We start from the raw sequence: 22,406 nt of genomic DNA on the forward strand, positions 1-22,406 counted from the left end.
AAACACTAGTAAAACTTCACAATTAATTATTTATATTTGTTTTTGCAGTTACATAATATTGGCTTTGATCTTCTAATGTGTTGTACTTTTCAACGGAGAATCTTGCAGTATGTCATCTAAGTTTATGCAACACTAACTCCACTGTTCTCTTTTCTGGTACTCCCAACCATCCTGTGTTAGCACTGATCATCTTATTCCCTTCAGTATTTTTACTTGCCCACCTCACGGTTTTCTCTGATCCTTGGACTTCTTATTGTTACCTGGGAAGATACTGGAACAAATTATTAAACAATCAGTTTGTAAATACCTAGAGGATAACAGGTTTATGAGGAATAACCAGCATGGATCTGTGAAGAACAAATCATGCCAAACCAACCTAATTTCCTGTTTCTCAGGTTATTGACCTAGTGAATGGGGGGAAGCAGTAGACACGATAGATCTTGATTTTAGACACATCCCGTTCTCATAAGCAACCTAGGGAATTCAGTCTAGATTAAATTACTGTAAAGTGGGTGAACAACTGGTTGAAAGACTGTACTAAGTATAATTATCAATGGTTCATTGCCAAATGGGAGGTTGTCTCTAGTGGGATCATGCAGGAGTCTGTCCTGGGTCAGGTACTATTCAATATTTTCATTAGTGTCTTGGATAATAGAGTGAAGAGTATGCTTATAAAATTGGTAGGTGACACCAAGCCAAGAGGTGTTGGAAGCACTTTTGGAGAACAGGATTAGAATTCAAAATGACCTTGACAAATTGGAGAATTGGCCTGAATTCAATAATAACTACAAAGTACTTTACTTAGGAAGGGAAAATCAGATGCACAGCTACAAAATGGGGAATAATTGGCTAGATGGTAATACTACTGAAAAGGATCTCTGGGTTGTAGTGGAGTACAAATTGAGGATGAGTCGACAGTGTGATGCAATTTCAAAAAAGGCTAATATCATTCTGTGGTATATTAACAGGAATGTTGTATGTAAGACACAGGAGGTTATTGTCCTGCTCTATTGGCACTGGTGAGGTCTCAGCTAGATAACTGTTTCCAATTCTGGGTGCCCCACTTTAGGAAAGATGTGGAAAAATTGCAGAGAATCCAGAGGAGATAAAAGGTTTAGAAAAACTTGACCTATGAGGAAAGGTTAAAAAAACTGTTCATGTTTGGTCTTGAGAAAAGAAGACCGAGGAGGGATCTGATTAGTCTTCAGATATGTTAAGGGCTATTGTAAACAGGACAATGATCAGTTGTTTTCCTTGTCCATTGAAGGTAGGACAAGAAATAATGGGCTTAATCTGTAGCAAGGGAGATTTAGGTTAGATATTAGGAAAAGCTTTCTAACTAAAAGGATAGTTAAGTACAGGAATAGGCTTCCAAGGGTGGTTGATCCCCATCATTGGAGGTTTTTAAGAGCAGGTTGGACAAACATCCATCAGGCACGGTCTTGTTTACACAGGGGGCTGCACTTGGTGATTTCTTGAAGTCCCTGCCAAATCTACATTTCTATGATTCTGTGAAGCACCTGCTCCACTCATTCTCAACTCTTATAACACTGTTGTTCCACTTCCATCCTGCTATTGAGTTTATACCGTTGCAAAATTTGCGGAGGGCTGCATTTTCCTCTAATGATGTTTCAAAAAATAATGGACTTAAAAAAAAAAAGTCTCACTTAAAAATATATTTATCTTCAGGAGGAATTGATAAGATGTTGGGAGACTGTATTTTCATAAATATTTACAATTCATTTTCGATTTCCCTTGTGACCATGGAGGAAAGAGGAAGTCTTAATTTTAAATTAATTTTTTGCACATTCAGAAGAATTTTATTTGTCTATAGTAATTCTATGTAGAGTTTCATATAAGGTTGTTTGGTCCTTTTATTAATTTAAGCCATTAACTTATAAAAAAAATTACATTTCTTTATGATAAACACTTAACAATTTTTGCATGTGTAATTTATATTATAAAGCCATTTTTCATAGTAGCACAATACTAGTCTGTAATTCCTATACACTAGGGTATTCAATATTTATGCCCATACCTAACTGTGTGTTTTTGTTTTGTTTTAAAAGGTTTTTCTCAAGAGTGACCGAGTTGCCAGAATGGTTCACAGTGGAGGATGCTCTGCAAATGACTTTAGAGATGTTTTTAAGAAAAACATAGAAAAAAGGGTCCGAAGTTTGCCAGAGATTGATGGATTAAGCAAAGAGACAGTGTTAAGCTCTTGGATAGCCAAATATGATGCCATATGCAGGGGAGAAGAGGACTTGTGCAAACAGCCCAATAGAATGGCGTTAAGTGCTGTATCGGAACTTATTCTGAGCAAAGAACAGCTGTATGAAATGTTTCAACAGATTCTAGGGATCAAAAAATTGGAACACCAGTTGATTTATAATGCCTGCCAAGTAAGTAATTGGTCTTGCTCAGTTCTGTAGCATTCAAAGCCTTTCACGCAAAAGGCCAAATCTTGTCTCCAAACCCTCCATCAGTGCAGCAGACACTAAATACAGCAGAATCATGTGGTTCCACTGTATGGCATCCCATGTCTGCAGAGAGGCCTCACAAGGAGATTACACCCTGTGCAGAGTGGCTTCTTTATTAAAAAGAAAAATCATTAATGATCCAAAAACCTATTGATACATTTTACAATCTTGCTGCTGCAGTGATTTGGGTGATGGTAGAACATGGTATGGTTTATATATTTTTAATAATGGCCACTTCATGGCAGCATGGAAAATGCGGGAGAGGGGTAGGAATTTGAGGCTAGGTGGGCAAGGAGCATAGTGAATGGGAATATATCTATGCTGACCCAATAATGAAATTTTGTGTGCATTGGAGCTTGGTGGCCTTCGTTGCTACTAACTCCAATGAGGTGAGTTAGCAGCTGCTTTGCTGTTCTGCACTGTGGAAGAAGAATGATTCTCCCCAAATCATTAATAGAACCAGAGCAAAGCCAGTTGAATCAGGCTTTGATCTAAATCAATTATAAAATAAACAACCTACTAGTACAGCAGAACCCTGTTTATCCGCTCTAATTGGGACCGGGGCCATATCCGATAATCAAAAAAAAAAAATCGGATAATCTGGCCAATGGGAGAGTGCGAGGCTGCAGCACCATCTAGCAGCTACAGGAGAGGTCACCTGCTTCTGGATCTGAATGTGCTGGTTGTTCAGTTAATACAGAGAACTGGATAATGGAGGATCAGATAAACAGGGTTCTACTGTAATATAAAATGTATTGTCATAAAACCTGTAGACTGCTAAAATGTTCTTCTTGTAGCTATAACCTCACTATTTTTCTCAAAAACATCATAGAACTATTTTAGAATGAAAAAGTACTGTAATTACTAAATCTATTATCTTTCATAAGGATAACAGAATAGCAGCTATCTTACTGCAACCACCACCACTACCAAAATAAATATAAATTAATTAAACTTATTTACTTACCTAGCTGGCTGACCTTGTTTTAACAGTGGTGTGACTGTAAATTCGCTATTACTTTACCTTTTAATGCAGAAAATGATGGTAGCTGTATTGATAATTTGTCCAAATTATTTGTTTATAACACACATCTTTAGCCATCCAAGAAAAGTTAAACCCTTAAAAGGCATCCCATTATTTAACTTTTCCATATGACTTTCCTACATATTTTCGGCTGTTTTGCACTTTGTTCTTTTGACTAACACTTCACAAGTTTTTTTTTCCCCCCCCCCACATCTTTCCACTTAATGGAACATATCAGTAGTTATTTATACAGTGCAATCAATACAAATCCAGATAATTGTATAATTTCAGGAGTGGTCAGGTTAAACTCCATAAAATAACACTTCTGGAGACCTTCCATCCAATGATCACCAAGCACTTTGCTATTATTAATGAATGAACACTTAGAAGCTTAGAAGCTTTTAACAGGATATAATTATGCCATTAGGAAAAACTGAAACACAGATGTCTGCTTGCCAGAAGTCACACAGCAAGTTGAGGTAGAGCTGGGAACTGAACCCAGATCACCTGAGTCCTAGGCCTATACGTTAGCGACTAGACCAGTGGTTCTCAACCTTTCCAGACTACTGTACCCCTTTCAGGAGTCTGATTTGTCTTGCTTACCCCCAAGCTACACCTCACTTGCTTACAAAAACAGACATAAAAATACAAAAGTGGCACATCACACTATTACTGAAAAATTGCTTAGTCTCTCATTTTATCTGTATGAAATTTTAGTTTGTACTGACTTCACTAGTGTTTTTTATGTAGCCTATGATAAAACTAGGCAAATATCTAGATGAGTGGATGTACCTTTTGGAAGACCTCTATGTATCCCCAGGGGTACACACATCCCTGGTTGAGAACCACTGGACTAGACTGTGCTTCAGACTTTTTTTCCCCCCATGCTCTATATGGCAGGCCAGTGTACACGAACAGGACTATATCAGCACAGGGGGAAATGAGAAATCTTGAGGATTGACTACTAATGTACACAGTGGATTGACCTAAAATTATACAACAAAATTGTTCCTGTCACTGAAACATTTGCTGTGCTTAGTGACCCTCACACTCTCAGCTTTTACCTCTGATGGAACACTCTAATGTTTGTTTTCTGGGCTATATATTGAAGGTGTCTCATTTTCAGTTCCAGCTGTTCGTCAATAAAATAAAACGACTTCTCAGGAAATAGAGGTTTAAGTGAAAAGAGTTTGAAATTATTCCATATCTTTATTTGTCCTCTTTGCCTCCTTCCCATCCTCCTTCCCTTGGTCTCTTCCTCCCTCCATGCATGTACCCACCAGAGGACTACTAGCTTTGTGACATTCTCCCCAATTCACATGGGGAAGTTGCATGGGACTGACTTCTGAGGGCATGAAGATCACAAGCTGAGGTAGAAAATGTTTTGCAAAAGGGATTTTTAACATCACATAAAATGCTAATGAATCAGTTCTATTATTCTACACATAAACAGCCATAGCTGTAGTAGAGGCCCTGTAGAAATAGTCTTTAAAGACTGTTAGAATTGCGTTTTATTTTCATTTCCACTTTTTTTCCCCATGGAAGTTAGGCTAATAGAGGTTTTCCAACTCTAGCTAGTCCAGTGGTTTTCAGTCCATTTTTGGTCTGTGACCTGCAAAATGACTAAAAATATCATCCAGTGACTGACCATATTCCACAGTCCTAATGGGATTTTGGGTCACGGGACAGTCTTTTTGGCCTTATGAGTTGTAGATTTTTTTTTTAAATGATGTGGAGGTGGGGACGGGCTTGTGTATGTGCATCAAGGGGGTTGTCTCCCAAGATTGGTAAGACTGCTGGTATGGGGAGCTGGTGCTATGGAGTGGAATGGGACTTTTTCCTCCTCCTTACCTGCACAGTGCTGAGCTCTGCAGGTTGGGAATCCTGTACTACACCTCTTTGGAGCACTTCTTTACCTGTCCCAGAGCCAAGCCATTGTGGGTATGCATTCGGGGGTGGGGAACAGAGCAATTGTTGTCAGTTTGAGTAGAGGACACACAGCAAACAAGCAGGAGTGGAGGGAAGCAACGCGCAGCAAACCAGAAGGAGTGGGGAAGGAGAGAGCTACTTCAAACCGATCCCTGACCAGTTTCACTATTGGTCATAGTTTTCCAGGGATTTTGTTTCCTTTAGCCGGGGGGGTACAACCCACAGGATATCTCCTAGTGACCATTTCCAGGTTGCAGCACACCTGTTGAGCCACATTGACCCAGTTTATCCTCCTCACAGTACAGGATTGTTCCAATCAGCACACTTTGTGTAATGCTTTGTGCAGTCCAGTTCAAGCAGTTAGGTTTCCACTTCTCTCTTTGGGAGATTATTCCATAGTCTAAAATCATAGATCTCAGTTTTCACAGCAAGTGTACCACAGGCAGCTAGCGACCTGTTCCTTTTGCTGTTAATGGTAGTTTTTGACAGAGAAAGCCTTCACATCCCAATATAGCTATAACAAGTGTTTTTTTGTTTTGTAATTTACTTCCCTGTATTTTCAGGGTATTCACAGAATGGGAGCAAAAGTGAAGTGAAAAATTAGAGTAAAGCAAAATTACATCCAGACAGCACCTACTATTTACATACCTATCCCCACCCCACATACGGGCATGCTCTCTTATTTCTCTTAGCCATGGCTTTTTAGATTTGCAGATAGTGACAATCAATAGTATCCAGGAGGAGAGGAAACAGCCAGACAAGTGAGAAAGAACAAACAGATGTTAAAATTGAATTTTTGATAGAGGGTTCGATGAGTCAGATTCTGGTTTGTGCTTCTGACAGACTTGGAGTCTGAAATGAAATCCTGAGTGAGCTTATTCACCCTTTTGTGAGAAACGACCATCACAGCAAACTTGTATAATTAGTGCAGAGAGTTGTAAGTTATTTGTCCTCCTCTTTATACTTCAGTCCCTTTGGAAACACCAGGCTACAGAATATATCCCATCCCATCCCATCTCCTAGAACTGGAAGGGACCTTGAAAGGTCATCGAGTCCAGCCCCCTGCCTTCACTAGCAGGACCAAGTACTGATTTTGCCCCAGATCCCTAAGTAGCCCTCTCAAGGATTGAACTCACAACCCTGGGTTTAGCAGGCCAATGCTCAAACCACTGAGCTATCCCTCCAGCTGTCCTACACTTAAGCTGCTATTTTTGAGGCCCATAGATGTGGGTAACAGTAGGTAGTGCTGCCTACCAACCTCTGTTCACTGTCTCCCATGCAGATCCTCTGAAAGTTTTGCAGCAGCTGCCTGTGTTAGGCAGGAGTACAGAAAGCAGCTGCTCTCTTTGCTTTGCTGCAGGATCCAGCAGCGCCCCCACTGGTTGCCTGCAGTATTGTGCCCCACTGCCTTGAAAATGGAGCTCCCTCCTTCTCATCCTTGTTTAGGGGAGTTCAGCATCTTTAGGGATGCTGCTTCTCACTGACTGGTGAAGTGAAATTCACCAGCCATGGCAAGTTGAGGTGGGAAAAATGGGAGAAGCGAGTGTCTGGCTGTGGAATATGTTGGGTCCTCAGCTTTCCCTGCAGTAGATAGAGCAGCAGGAGTATCTGACAGGAGAAGTTTTGCCTCTCTGTCTCTTCTAACACAGTCTTTCTCCTCACCAATTCCCCTTTTCCTCAGGGGGGAAGAAGAGTACCTCCACTGCCAGTTTGAAGGGGAGAGGGGATTGAAGTGCATCAGGTATTTCAGAGGACCAGCTGGTTCAGGGGTAGAAGGTAAATTGATGCTTTGTTTCCTTTGCCATATGGTCCTCTGCTTCACAGCCCTCAACCAACTGGTCCTTTTCCTCCCCTCTGAAAAATGTTGAAATAACTGATGCAATTTCCTCCATTTTAGAACATTTTAAATTTAACAGACCATAACTTGGCTCTGGCAAGTATTAACAAATACACACCGAAGCCAGGGTTTGAACTGGGGGGGGGGAGGAAGGAGGGCGTGGGGGGAGAGGCTGTGATATTCTTCTAAGCTCTGTCCACAAAATAGGTTCAGCTTGCATCCTCAAAATATGATGCTGCTTAGAGTAAATTGCGCAGATATTAAAAATATAATTGTGTATGACACTTGGCTCCATTAGCTGTTTGAGCTTGAGTGCCTCTTGGTGTAGTTTGTGTATGCACAAGGGCTCTGCGAGGCTCTTGGGTTTGGTTTTTTTGTGGAGGGGAGCTGTAGCATCTCCCAAATACCACCCATTTGTGGTACCAAAATGAGATGTCAGTCTCAGGGAATTGTGCGGATCTGTGATACCCTTCTCTCCTTGCTTTCAAGAGGAATGAAATCATTAACATCTCTGCCTCAGTTATACTCTCTTCACAGTTTTGAGGTTTCCTTTGCAGCCATAATAGCTAGAGACTTAATTTTTAAAACATGAATGCTGAGATTCTGGAGAATAAGAGAGTAGTTTTCAGAGATGCCAGTTTTGTGTCTGGGCCTGTATCAGCTATTTGCTATACACCAAAGCCACTAAAACAAACATGCCGCATCAACCCAGAGCAAGTTCTCTTTTTTCTCCTGTTTGTATAGACTTTAGGATCCTGTGCTCATTTCCTATTTATAAGCAGGGCTTCTGAGCCTCCTCCTTCCACATAAGCATGTCCCCTGACATGTATATCAACCAGGAATGTGTGTTTTATTGCAGTAGCTTGGCAATAAACTTTCCGTATAACAATGTATCATATTTTTACTTGCTGTGTTTCCTGAGCTCTCCTCTCACCCTCCTTTTCTCTCTTGCCTATCTTTGTTCCTTAGCTTTTCAGTCTCTTGTGTCTAATTTTTTCCCTTCATTTCTTCATCTATAATTCCCCCTTTCCCCACCTCCTATATTTTTTTCTGTTTTTTCCCCTGCTGACTCCTTCTATCCTTCATGCTACATTTTTGTGCAGGATGAATGAGGCGTGGGAGATCTGGGGTGAAAATTTCACCCTAGCTTAATAGCCCTTGTATATTGCTGCAGTGGCATTCCAGGGCATCCCAGCAGCCAGCCAGGAAGGAATACCTCAGTTCAATGCATAGGACCTCTGTAGCCTGCTGTGCACATGCCGCCACCACAGGTCCCTGCACAAGGGGCATGATAGGGTGAGAGAGGATGGGCCTGTAATACTGTGTTCTGTGGTGATTCTCAGTAGTGTTGTAGCCCACAGGCACCTTGCAGTAGCATGCTAAACCTTTGCAACCTAGGTTACATCAGGTGCAGGGCTGCTGGTACAATTTGTATAGTAGGTGTGCTGAGAGGCATTGAACCAAACTGTATATGATAGAAACCACTGCAAGCCAGGTGGTGCGGCAGCACCCACAGCACCCCTAGTTCCAGCACCTATGGTCAGGTGCCATTTCAGCCCCAAGAGTAGCCCAGAAGTGGGAGGGTACAAAGATGGCACCCCTGATTGTGAGTTGGACTTGGGAGTCTGTTCCTAAGTATGTGTTGAGAAGGGGAATAATCTGCTTTATTTAACAAAAGAGACACAAAAAGTCCAAACTCGTAGTCAACATTGCTTTTATGATTATTTTATTGCTGTATCTGTGACTACTGGGAAATATGACTGCTTTCAGAACTTGGGGGTTTTGGTGCATATTTAGTGTTTCAAAGGAACATTATCAATTTGAAATCTCGTGTTTCACAAAGAGTTCTTTCCAATATTGCACCTGCCCTCTAATTCCTTCTGCCAATTTACAATCACATGTTCCTATTTTTAAAGATGTTTATCTTCCCTTTTGCTATGTGAAACACCTACACAAGCAATGAGGGAAACTAACTGATTATACAAGGAACTTGTGAAAATGATTATATGTAGCTAAAACTGCACTAAGAACTGATCAAATACAAAAAAAAAAAAAAAAAGTCTCTAATCTCTCCACTTCTAAAGATCATAGGTGTTTTGTGTAACAATAGGGGGCAAAAAAAAATAGATGCAGTAGTCTCTTTTAATAGAATATAATTTACCGGTGACAACTTTTAGAATTCCAAGGTCAGCTTCCAGTGGGAATATATAGGTTTTTTTGTTTGTTTGTTTTTAACCTCCCCACTAGGGTATTTGACTGGTCCAAATATTATTGACCAGTCAAATATTGATTAAATATTGTTAAATAATATAAAAAAAGTTAATTGCTGTCATAGTTTTGTTTGTAAGGGAGAGGCTTAATGGTTAAGCGTTTTTCTCTTTGTGTTGGGGGAAGAGGTTTAATTACTGAATCCTTCACTCCTCTCCCCCCCCGCCCAATTTCTTTGTATTTGCTTAGTCAGTTTAGATTGTAAGCTGTTTGGGACAGGAACCATGTCATTTAATTTACTTAATGTGCTTTGTAAACCGCCATGTACATTAATGGCCTGGTATACAAATAAAGATATAAATACATACATACAGAAATACAATGTTTATTCAAGAAGATCAGTGAAGTTGCTCAATTTTCGATTTGTCACCTTTTGCCAAACAGGTGGCATTAGCATGTAGTGTAACATGAGTGATCAAGACAATTAAGTAGGCTTGCAAACAGATGGCACCATGATAAAATAAAAAAAGTAGGACACCAACTACAGCAGGGTACTCTTGTTGGAATATTTGACCATGGTCAAATAGGCCATCAACTGACATTATTTGACTGGTCAATTGACTGACTGACTTGCCAAGCCTACTCCCCATAGCTTCCTTACTGTTGTTTCCCAAGCTATAGGCCTCTGCAAAGTTTGTAAGTTATAGCAATCTGGGGTACATTATATGGGAGAACAAAGATCTGCTGGCTTCAGACATTCTAAAGATATTTACAGGCTTCCATGGAAATTTTCCAGGTTACATTTCTCTCATTATTTAGGATGAGTTTTAGACTGAGGCTGGCTATTAGGAAACAGGAATTAAACTATCCGACTTTAGTTGAAGTTTGACCACATATGGACTAAACTGGATTTAGGTGTTCAGCTCAGTCTGTGAGCTTTATAGAAGAAATGGAAATCTAGGAATCTTTAGAATCCTTCAGAGCCACAAGAAGGCACATCCGTGGTGTAGAAGGCTTCCAGCTTTTGTGGCAGAAATGTAAGAGATAACATAACCGTAGCAACAAAATATAATTTGAGAATCTCATTGAGAAAATATCCACAGCGTTACCATATGTCTGGGTTTTCCCAGACATGGCCTCTTTTTTTTGATCCTCTGTCCTCTCTATCCAGACAGAATGTTCAAATAAGAGGCAATGTCTGGGGGTTTTGTGGAGCAGACATTGCAGCTCAGAAAGAGTCCTGATTTGGTCCATTTCCCGATTGGTCCGTCCTTTGCATCTGCATCTGATTGGTCTCTCGCAACTACCAGGATCTTGCTCACTCAGGCCCTGATTCCTAGCCCAGAGGAGGGGGAGAACCCTGCAGGGAAATGCTGACTGACTACTGTCTGTGCCAGCTCCCTGCCACCATGACAGGGAGCTACACTGCCCCCCAGGTTAACGCATGCAATTAATTAAAAACAAATTAATGTGTAATTTTTTTAACGAGAGTTAATTGCACACCTCTGGAGATGGGATTTGGGGGTAGCCAGGGAGGCACCAGCTGTGGCAGTGAGCAGGACAAGAGACTCCATAATATCCAGACCAGACGCGCAGATTACTGGAATCCTCAGGGCCGGTCTTGCGCCCCCTCCCCCTGCGATAATCTTCTTATTTGTTTTACATCAGGGGAGAAGTAAGGGCAATCGCCAGCAGTCACAAGGACACAAAGCAGGGAAAGGGCTCTTTGGAGCCACTGCTGCAGGATCCCCCGCCCTCTCCCACCCGGGTGACTCTAGGGGTCTCTCGCCCCACTGCACTAATTAATAGTGACCCAGTCCTATTGTCTGTGGGCAATTTGGGAGACCCTGTTAAACACCTTCCGGGGGGGTGGGGGGGGGCGGGAAGAGATGCTGCCTACACCATCCCCTCCCCACTGGATGAGGCTGGCTTTAGGAATGGGCGAGAGGGGCCAACCCCCAGGGTGCCATACTCAGGGGGGAACTGCTGCATGCCTCTGGGGCAAGGGTGCCCCTCTTCCCACCACCCTGCTCCCTTCCTGTTTCCGTCCCCCATGGAGCCACCCCGGCCAACCAACTCTGGACTGATTAAAACTGCGATTAATCACCACTTTTTTTTTTAATCTCACAATTAATCACGATTCATTTTTAAAAATCGTTTGACAGCCCTAACTGGCTCATATTGTGAATTTATTAAAAACAAGTCTTGGTTTCGAACTAAAATATTTAAGATACCCAGGACCTCAAGGTAATTTGCATGTATAAGGTTGTTTGCATATATGGCACTGAGAGTTCTCTATGGTAGCCAAGTCTCTCTGCTTCATTTTTCTGTTTCTTCACACTCTGCATGGTGAGACTCAGTTTAGTTCAGTACACACAGCATAATTTTGGCTCCAATTCACTGCATCAAAATGCAGCTTGGACATACTGTTGAGTGGTAGCCACGGGGAGTCAGGTGCAGCCCTGATCCTCAGCCAAGCCAGTCTGGGCAGGGTTTCCCCAGCAGGAGGGGATCCAAGGGTGGGACTGAAGATTCCAGCTCTTCCGGGCAAGTTGCAGGCCAGGCCAGGCTTTGGCATCGTCTCCCCAGGAGGAAAGGAACTAGGAAGGAATGGAAAAGAATGGTTCCAGGGCAACTGCTCCCTCCCTACCCTTCCAACTCATTGGAGTGAAGTCAGAAGACCGGTGCACTAGTTGGAAATTTTCACCTGAGTCCCCATAGCGTGCACGAGCTACCACGTCTCTGATTGCAAAGTTCAACTACCTCCTCCTCCTCTGCTTCCCAAAGGGTCACAGATGGAGGATATTGGACACAGCATGGACACTGCCCATGTCAGAGAATGCGGTAAGGGGCTTTTGGCCCAGGTATCTTCCTTTGCTGCCACTTCTATAACAGAACTCCCCTTCCACCACCCTCCACCCCCTGGGGATCCCCACTCATATCCAAGACTGAAACCTCCAGGGGAAACACAGACCTATCTGGCCCATTTGGATGCCATGCAACAGAGAGGAGTGGAGCTTCTGGGGCAGCCCGTCCTTGAGCCCCAGGTGAGTAGCTCCTTGAGAAACCGAGAAGGAAGCCATCTGAGGGAGGGGAGACAAATGAGCTCAGCCTCTTTGAGCATGTGGACATCACTAGCAACTTAAATTATTTTTGGAGCAATCTTTGAGCCCAATTTTCCTCCACCATCTGAAGCAGAATTAAGGGGATAAACTCAAAAAAACAGTGTTGTTTCCCTGTCTCACTTTCAGAGTGTGGTCGGGCAGATAATCCTGAATGCCCGATTCCCCTGCTCACCTTCCCAGGGTGCAGCAAGACAGATCAATGCAGAAAAGACCAGGCCCTAGTTGTGCCAATTCCTCACCTCATGCCCGATCCGAAACATCTAAATAAGTTCCTAAAAGAGGCTTATCTTCAAAGCATTCTTGCTTTACCATCCTCAGACAATTCTTGTTTGCATACAGATGAGACCCATTTTCTTTTCCTAACTTTGATCATTATCATTTGATCTTCCAGGGTCTCTCTCTATGTAGTAGTAATAGTGGCTTTAAGGAAGAAGGAAATTCACTTATCTTTTCCTAGACAATGTTTCTGATCAGGACTTTCAGAGTGATATGGATCCTGGAGTATCTTTGATTCAGGACAAACAAAGACAACACAGTGCTAGGGAAGTCGATCATAGGCTTGGGCTGAGGATGGGTACTATCAGATAAAAGAGCTCACCTCAGAAGGATGTTAACAGAAGATGAAAATGGCCATAATGGAAAACAAATGGAGTCACAAAAACAAAAATCTAAGTCTTATTGGAGCTTATTGGGAATTTTGGTTTCAGGCATAGGCAAGCTTCAATGATCCAGAGTTCCTTTGTTAGGTATGTACTAACTCAAGGCCTGGTCCCCACTAACCCCCCACTTCGGACTAAGGTACGCAAATTCAGCTACGAAGTACCTTAGTCCGAACTCACCTTAGTCCAGACGTGGCAGGGAGGCTCCCCCGTTGATGCCATGAACTCCTCTCGCCAAGCTGGAGTACCGGCGTCGACGGCGAGCACTTCCGGGATTGATTTATCGATCCCAGAACATCGATTGCCTGCCGCCGGACCCTCCGGTAAGTGTAGACGTACCCCAGGTATTCCCTCCACATCTCCTTCTGTCTCATCTGTTGGCAGATAACTATCTCTAATTTCTATATTCTTTGATCCCACAACTGGTGAAAGCGGTGAATCAGATTTATTTATTGATTTGATTGATTGAAAGGGATCTTCCTGATTCAGTTCAGGGAACAGCTACCAGAAAGAGATCACAGGCATCCACCAGCCGGAACAGTTCCATCTGTTCATTCATTCTTTCATATGTGTTTCTTGAGAATGGCATTCCTCACAATTATTGTCCTGCTTAAAAAAAGTAATTTTGTTTCTAGAATATTTGCCCAGAAGCTGCATCTTTAAATTTAAACTAAATGTAAATGCTGATTTCATTTCAAATAAATATGAATTCCCTCCTTCTGTGTAAGGCTTTGTTATTTATACATGGTTGTTTTTTTCACTCTGTGAAATCTGAAAACAACTTAGTTAATGAAACATTTGCGTCTTGAAAAAGTATAATAAATTGGCAGTTCAACTAAAGATACACTGTTCTCTTGAATTTTAAGGCTCTTATCTAATTAAGTGACAGACAGATACAATTAATTGGGATAAATTATTGGTGTGACATTCAAGGTGCTTTTGCATACTGAATACAGCATTAGTTAACATTTATTGCCCTAATTACATAGATTCACTTTGCTTTCAACACTCAAGAGGAAATCTAATCAATAATTAACGCTTACTGAGAGAGACATTTTACATAATATTTTGAAAATTAAAATATTAATTCTTCTGAGGCAAGCCCTCAAATTTGCGTTCACTTTATAACTGAAGTCACTGTGGAACAATCAAGTGATGATTATCTGTCTTTGTGTTACAGAAAGCCTGAATTTTACAAACGAATTCTGGGAAAATTCCTGAAAGGGTTTAATGTTATAGGAAATAATAATAATAAAAAACCTTGTACAGTGAGAGTTTGCATGTATGCAAGTCCCTGGTCATGGAGTGTCTTTGGATATGCTATAAGTGTTTTATAGCATCTTATAAATACATAAGATAATTGTCATTACAATGGACTCCTTTCTCCAAAGGTGTCACTTGTCACAGACTCCCATCTATACTTCTAGTGCAAAATGGATGGCGAAATGCCGAGAACTTTAAAATTCCATGGTATTCCATTATTCTTCCCCTGCTATAGAATGACAGTGAGCTCTAGTGCCTCAACCGTCAGTTTCTTTCTTACCATTGATGAAATAGAAGCTGCCAGATGCTGAGGTGTTGATGTGTGAAAACATTAAATCACTTGCTTTTTCCTTCTTTGCTAGTATTTGGCTGTTGGATTTATGAGTGTGACTAGTCTATATGAGGAGCAATGTAAGGGTTTTTTATTTGACTTACAAAACAATGAGTTCTGTGGTAAGCTCAAAGAGGATAAGAATGGCTGGAAGTTATACAATAATAAATAATATTTGGGTCTGATACAGTTTTTCTTTCCTGTTTTTCGTGTAGTAGCAAGAGCCATTGTCTTTCCTGGTTTCTGCTGCTTCACTGGGAAAAGCAAAGCTTAGCTGAATCTATGCTTTTCGTAGCACTTGGTTCTAGAAATTACTGCCTTTTTATTTTGTATTTCTGAGCTGTAGTGGAGGTAGAATGAGATTTTGATGTTTAAATCAATCAAGTTGATGTTTAAATCCTCTTTCCATCTGGCAAATTATTTTATCTCTGTCTCTAAATTGGACAGTATACTCCTACAGTTCTGGGAAAACAGACAGATGAGAAGAGTTGGGGGAAGAGCCTAATGCTTATGGGAGTATTTTGATGGTATCTGGTTTTGAATTCTGTCTGAGAAAGCACTTAGATCAACTGAAGAAACCTGCTGACTATATGGTAGAGTTTCTACGTCTGCTACTGAAATCTTCTATGTTTTTATTATTAAAAAATGCAGTTTCTCTAGTTGTGGTTTCTTGAACATTTCTTTTCCATGTCCATATTTTCTTTTGCTGAATGTTCCACCTGTTTGGTGTCACCTGCAAAGGTGAGGCCAACATTCCCATCTGTAGTTTCCCCTACTGGTATTTTGTTGACGAGAGATTGTTGTTTCTTCCTGTATGTCTGTCAACTGTAGGGTACCTGGGTTCTACTTTTCTGTTCTAATGTTGCCCAGTAGTTCCTCAAGGAATATAGTGATGGTTCATAGCAGACTGATTCAGTTAGAAGCAAGTTCTCAGCCTGCATCTTAGATGTCATGTAGTCTCCTAAACCTCAGTGTTGACAAAGTAGTGCTACTTCTGTTTTCTTCATGGTAACCATATTTCATTTTGGCCTTAGTAGGTATCTGGCATCAGAACCATCAGTACTGTACTTTAGTTCTTTTATGTAAATTCTCTTAACATTTTTCTGCAAAATCTTACATCTAAGACTTAAGATTTGTAATATAATTGTTAGCCGAAATGCCTTTCGGTTAAATATTTCTAATGGCCACTTGATATCTGTTCAGGGATAAAATATTAGGTAGCAAACTTTGAAAAAATCAATGTGCTCAGTCATCTCAGTAATCTCCGCAATCTTAAAATTTTTGGTATGGGATTGATTCTTTAGTATTTTGTTTGTTTTTCTTTTACACAAACATTTAATTTCTCCTTTATGACAAGGTCAGTGATGTTTGTTTTATACTTCTACTTCTTTCTCTCTTTTTTTTTTCTCCATTTCATCATATTATCTATGTCAAGGCAGTTCCTATATCTCTCCCCTATGCTAATAAATATACACTTTACCTATTTATTGTAATGGAGAAATTATTTTGTTTATAGCAGATTTCTATCAGTGCACACCCACTTTGTTCGACCATTCATTATTCCTCCCTTACCATCCCTAATCTGAAGGTTTTAACTTTGAAAGTTGAATCTGTCTTTTGAAATGCTTTTCATGTGGGAGCACTCCTGTACCAGCTGTAAAATAGATTCGCTAGATGTTTCTTCAGTGTTGCCATCTCTCACAATTTTATTGGAAATCTCCAGGTCTCTGGTGGGTTTTTTCCTGAAAGCCCCAGCTTCGGGATTCATGGGATTATACGAGAATCTTAGTTTCCATGTTTAATAAATGTAAATTTCTGGTCCTCATGTTGAGAGAAAAGCTTGAAAATGCAAAAAGTGGAAAGTAAATAAAAGGAACCCAACTTTTATTTTATTTTTTTACATACCCATGGTTTGTTGGGGCCTGACTTGAGATTTTTGAATATTTGGGATTGCAATGCTGGAAAGTATGGGCTTTCTCTGTTACTATCGTATTTGCATTTTACTTGTATAAAGCATGTATATGGCTGTATCTGGAACTGATCTTAACTCCATCAGTACCTGAATAAGCTTATACAAGGTATGTTCAGATAAGGAGGACATGTACACTGTGGCATATATTATAGGGGCTGATATTTTGGTTTCTATAAAAAAGCAAACTGTACTCTACATCTGAGTCCCCGATTTATTGGCACAGGACATATGGGTAATTCATCCTTGTATGCACACTAGGCAAAATGTCGGGCACTAAAAATCCAAGTTTCCATTGCTCTCTTCCCCTCTCCCTTTTGTCCTAAGCCTTTATCCGACAGTCTTTCAGCTGGCCAGGTGGGCAGAAGCAACATACTTCAGCATCTGCCCTTTGGGACACTAAAACTTAGGCAGGGGTAAGGCTTTGGCTTTTGAGCGCTATTATCATTTTTCAGAAGTAGAATGAGCTCAGGAGACAAAAGGATGAAAGAGAGTAGGAAGCTCATTGGTTGTAGTGGTGCTATTCAGCCCATACTGGCAGGTTTCCTTGCTCTGCCTGTTTGCAGCCCATGTCCACTTTCTAATGTGGCTTCTGGAGCTGGGTCTCAACAGTGGCTTCTTTAAATCTGTGCACACTGTATTTCATCAGGGAGGATAGCCTGCTTTTCAGGTGATAGGTTTTGCAGCCGTTGTTCACAGAGTCAGGGCAATAATTTAAGATCCATTCTTGGACATTGCCTCGTTTGTCTTTTCTCCTCTTCTGCTCCCAGGAGAATTTGTAATTGGTTGCTATCTGGTCAGATCTGCCTATGAAGAAGAGCTATGTATCTGTGCTGTGCTGGTGGAATACAGGACCCAGAAAGGAATTAGCATTAAAAATGTTTCCTTTCTCATGGTTTTGAGAACTTGGCATTTACCAGGAAAATCAGGATTTTTAAAAATATATTTTATACCTTTTATTTTATGGAGATCATCATCATCATCATTTGGAAGGAATTTCTCTTCACAGCATTTGAATTAGACAAATAGGAAGATGGCCTTTGCTCTCTTGTTTTGAATGCATAATATATCAGCAAAAACGCCACTGAGAAATAAAGTAGAGTGTATTATAGGTAACAAAGTGAACAATGCAGATTTTACAAAAAAACCCAAAAACATAATTTAAAATGCATCCATTTTATGCATTTGTAGCATGGACTTGTGGTAATGGGATGGCCTGTGCAACTAGATAACTCGTTGGGTTACTTAGTCTTTTATTTTCTTTCAAATTTTCCTTGTTAACTATACAGCTTCAAAATCTATCCTAGTCTATCATCATCATCCTTTGACAGAGAATCTGCAAGCATAAGAGTGATTTATCTAAAAGTAATTTAAGACATTGTTTGTCACAGTCTTCTCTCCCAGAAACCTTGCTCATCACTCACTGTAACACAGATTGAAATTTTTAATGGATAACCAAGTTTTTTTGGCATGTCTTGAGCTCAAAGCAAGGCGATGATAGGCAATGTCTTCATTGTAGAGTTAGTCCAGATGATTTGCACTTGGGTTAGCCTAGCCGGGGCTATGCTGGACCTTCAAACTACACTGCAAAGCCCTGCCCAAGTTGCTGTATCCATGTATGTTGCTAGGACTTCTGGGGGCATGTCCCATGGTGGTTCTTCTAGTGCTATCCCTATGGGTTCTCCACTCCAGGTGACGGTGCATTCTGGTGGTGATCAGAGATCTTTGGTAGCAGTGCCTGGTCAGGACACATGCGCTCAGCTGCTGTCTCGCGGCGTTGTTAGGGTCTGCCTGAGCGCGCACATCCTTCACCCCTCTCAGTTCCTTCTCAACCGTCCTGAGCTGAAGACAGGACTCAGGGCAGTGCTCATCTCTTCCCTGGTTACTGTAGGAAATAAGTAGAGAAAAATAGAAATAGTTAGCTAGCCATTTCCCAGTTCTCCCTTTCCTTTAGCATAGTTGGTTAGTTTAAAAAAAAAATTCCTCAAGTTAGTCTCTCGTTGAGACTTCACCGCCTGCTCATACTTTCATTATGCCACGGTCACCAGGCTTTAAGAAATGTGGCTCCTGCAAGGAGTCTCTGATGCGGTCTGACAGGCACTAACTCTGTGTTAAATGCCTCAGTGAGACACACGTCCCTGTGAAGTGTCTCCCCTGTACCAACTTAAAAACTAGAGCTCGCCGTGACAGAGACTTGCGGCTAAAAATGCTCCTCATGGAGAAAGCTCTGCAGCTGCCTATGGAGAAGGGCAGTAAACCTCCTCCCTCACGCTTCCCTGCCAAGTCAGAACCCACCAGGAGCACGGCTTCACCCTCTCATGCGAAGAGGCAGGAAGCCCTAATGTCTCCTCTCAGAGATACTCAAAAGGGTAAAGGATCTCCCACAAGGTCTTTACCCTTGGTGCTGACAGCACCGAGAGCAGGCAACTCTGATCATCCCAGCACCTCAGCAGCAACTCACACGGGGTACAAAAGCAGGGACCCGACTTCCCGCAGAGGGAAGCTCTCCTCTGCACCGGTCCTGCCGGCACCAACGGTGGACCCATTGCCGGCAACACGTTCCATTCTTGTCAGCACCGAGCCTGACTGCCATCCCCGGAGCAGATTCCCACCCCCTGCAGGGCACTCGCAAACGTCTCGTGGCTCCTACAAAAGTGAAACAAAATCACTCCAGGCTGCCGCTCACACTTCACGCTCCGCAGCACACCAGCCTAGGGAGCAGCAACAATTCCTGCATCAGCAGGATATCTCTGTGGCTCCTGAGCCTGACTCTCTGCTCCTAGACACAGAGCACTCACTGAACAGCAGCTCTCGCCACCTGACCTGGATACTTTCACAGATAGTGAGAACGACATATAGCAACGGGCAGAGTTCTCCCCGCCTGAGTCTCCTCCTCCACCGGAGTCATACACACCCCAAGACACGGCATATCATAAAAATCAGCCTCAGTTTCCCTACTTTGTCCCCCCAGTGGCCAGGACCCAACTTTTCCTACCCGGTGTCCTGGCCTCAGTGGTACCCGTGGTCAGCTGCTGCCATTGCACTTCCTTGCGCCCCTTCTGCCAGACCGCAAGCTCATCCTATGCCTATATCCCCAGCTCCGTCAACATCTAGAGCTCCTGAACCCCCTCTTGAAGAGATGGGTTATGAACCCTTCCCGGATTTACCAGTACCTGCCTCACCATCAGCCGCAGAGGATACTCTCATGCCTCCACCTCCACAACACATGGATGACTTTAAGCAATTCCGAAACTTTTCAAGAGAGTGGCACTCTGCCAGGACATCCCTTTGGAGGAAGTTCAGGAGACGCAACACAGTCCTCAAAATCCTCTGCACCCTCAAAGATCTCACTACCCATAAACGAAGCCCTCCTAGAACCAGCTGATACTCTCTTACAGACCCCTGCCTCCATCCCACCAACATGCAAGAAAGCTTAATGTAAATACTACGTGTCCGCGAAGGACGTAGATTTCTTATTTTCCCACCCACAACCCAATTCTCTTGTGGTGGATGCAGCAATGCAGAGAACAAAGCAGCCACACTACTAGCCCACTCCGCAGGACAAGGATCTCAAACGCCTTGACCTCCTGGGTCGCAAGGTTTATACCTCTTCTACTTTACAATTTAGAATTGCAAATTATTCCGCCCTCCTCGCAAGCTGTGACTATGACAACTACAACGAGCTCTTTAATTTTGCCTCCCATACACCGGAGGACAGGAGAGTGGACTTCAAGTCAGTCCTTATCGAAGGTCAATTGGTGTCTAGGGGGGCACTACAAGAGTCAATGGACATGGCAGCTACAGCAGCCCACACCACTGCCACTGCAGTGGTGATGCGCCGGTCTTCCTGGCTGTCTGCATCGGTATCCCCAAGGATTTGCAGACCAAAGTGGAGGATCTTCCCTTTCACAAAGATAAATTCTTTCTCAAAAAACCCAATGAAGTCCTTCACACTATGAAAGAGTGTAGAGCCACTTTGCGCACATTGGGCATATACCCATCCATCCCTAGGAGACAACGGTATCAACCTTATCAGAGGCCCCGCACACAACAATATCACCGACCCCAGTCTAGGCCGTATGACACTGGGAGAAACCGCAACAGACCTCGTAGGCGCAGGCAAAACCAGGCGCAACCAATTACTTCCGACACATCAGGTAACAAACAACAATTTTGAAGTGCTGATCTGGGCTCTGCGTGACACCCCTTGACTCTGCTGCTTATTTGCCCATTTGGCTACCGCCTCCAAGCTTTCCACCATGTCTGGTTTGCCAGACTTTGTGCCTCATGTCAGATTCCAACCTCTGCTTTACGTGACTGCGCCAGTTCCATCAGGGTGTCATAAACCTCAGTCACTTGGTACCTCACTGGCCTTACACTGTCAATTTGGCTCTCTTAGCAAGTGTCACTTGGCGGCTTCACAGTCAGATTTGTAGCATAGTGAGGATCTTCCACCTGATAGTTGATGCTGCAAACAGCATGTATATCCTTACCAGTACTCTGCAGAGAGAGACTGAATCTAAAGATGATGATGCTGCATCTGACACAACCAGGTTGAGGGAATGGCAGCCACAAGGCACGAAGAAAGCTCTTGGATTCAGCGCAATGACGCTTGTATGGATGTCACTGTTTCTTCTCTTCATGTTTGCGCTGTTGTCATAGTCTTGGCCACAGCAGTCCCAAAGCTTTATTTCATTCTCATTCAAAACATTCATAAACAATTCTCTTTCTCCTTTTCTAGGAGAGTCATCCATAGACCTGAAACAGATAGTGTTCCTTTATTTGAATCTTGCGTCTGATGAAGTGGGCATTCACCCACGAAAGCTTATGCTCCAATACTTCTGTTAGTCTTAAAGGTGCCACAGGACCCTCTGTTGCTTTTTACAGATTCAGACTAACACGGTTACCCCTCTGATATTTGAATACAGTCATCCTCATCATAAATAAATCTTACTGTAAATAACATCTTTTCACTGTGACTAATGTCGGGAGTGCAGTCCATTATTACGGAGTAATACTTCACTTTGCCGAGCTGCATCAATATGTTAATTAGCACTTTCCTTTCTATAAGGTCAATCAATTTGTTTTGAATTATTTTGCTGCAGTAATGGTCCATAGCTTCTTTATGGACTACTCGATGTAGGTGTTCACGCATGACATCATCGTATTTCCCAAAGAGCTCTACCAAACCGAGGAAATTACCATTATGTTCAGTGAACAACTTATCTGACATGCCCCAGAAAGCCAAATTATTCGTTACAAGGAAGAGGGTAATTGAGATCAAATGTTCAAGCATGTTCCTCCAATGCTGGGTTTCTACATTAATAATGTGCTGGTTTTCTGCATCCGGTCACTTATTCAGCTTGAGCCTGGACTCGACCTCCATCCATTTGGAGTAGGCCATGTTGCTTCAGAGCATCAGCTAAATTATGCTAGCAATTGTACCCAGAAAGCGCAAACAACATTTGGTATTCTTGTCAAATATTTTGCAATGAAAACAGAACACTTTGCCAGTTGATTTTGAGTAAGCTAGTCAACGCCGATTCAGTTTCTCACCATTCTCGATCACCCTTTCACAGTG

The 22,406-nt window shown here is 42.2% G+C and overlaps 1 protein-coding gene across 6 annotated transcripts in view; it reads left to right on the forward strand.

The window, feature by feature from the left end:
- Positions 1-22,406, forward strand: part of CADPS2 (calcium dependent secretion activator 2) — a 576,541-nt gene that overhangs the window by 186,230 nt on the left and 367,905 nt on the right. For 4 of the 6 annotated variants that reach the window (XM_054023205.1, XM_054023212.1, XM_054023223.1 and 1 more), the window contains exon 3: positions 2,070-2,402. In XM_054023205.1, coding sequence (XP_053879180.1) covers positions 2,070-2,402 — 333 coding nt within the window. Of the gene's footprint in view, positions 1-2,069; positions 2,403-22,406 lie in introns of those variants that run through there. The other 2 variants (XM_054023195.1, XM_054023186.1) reach the window with 1 other exon arrangement.

Source organism: Malaclemys terrapin, chromosome 1 (genome assembly GCF_027887155.1).
Source record: "Malaclemys terrapin pileata isolate rMalTer1 chromosome 1, rMalTer1.hap1, whole genome shotgun sequence".
Classification (NCBI taxonomy): Eukaryota; Metazoa; Chordata; order Testudines; family Emydidae; genus Malaclemys; species Malaclemys terrapin.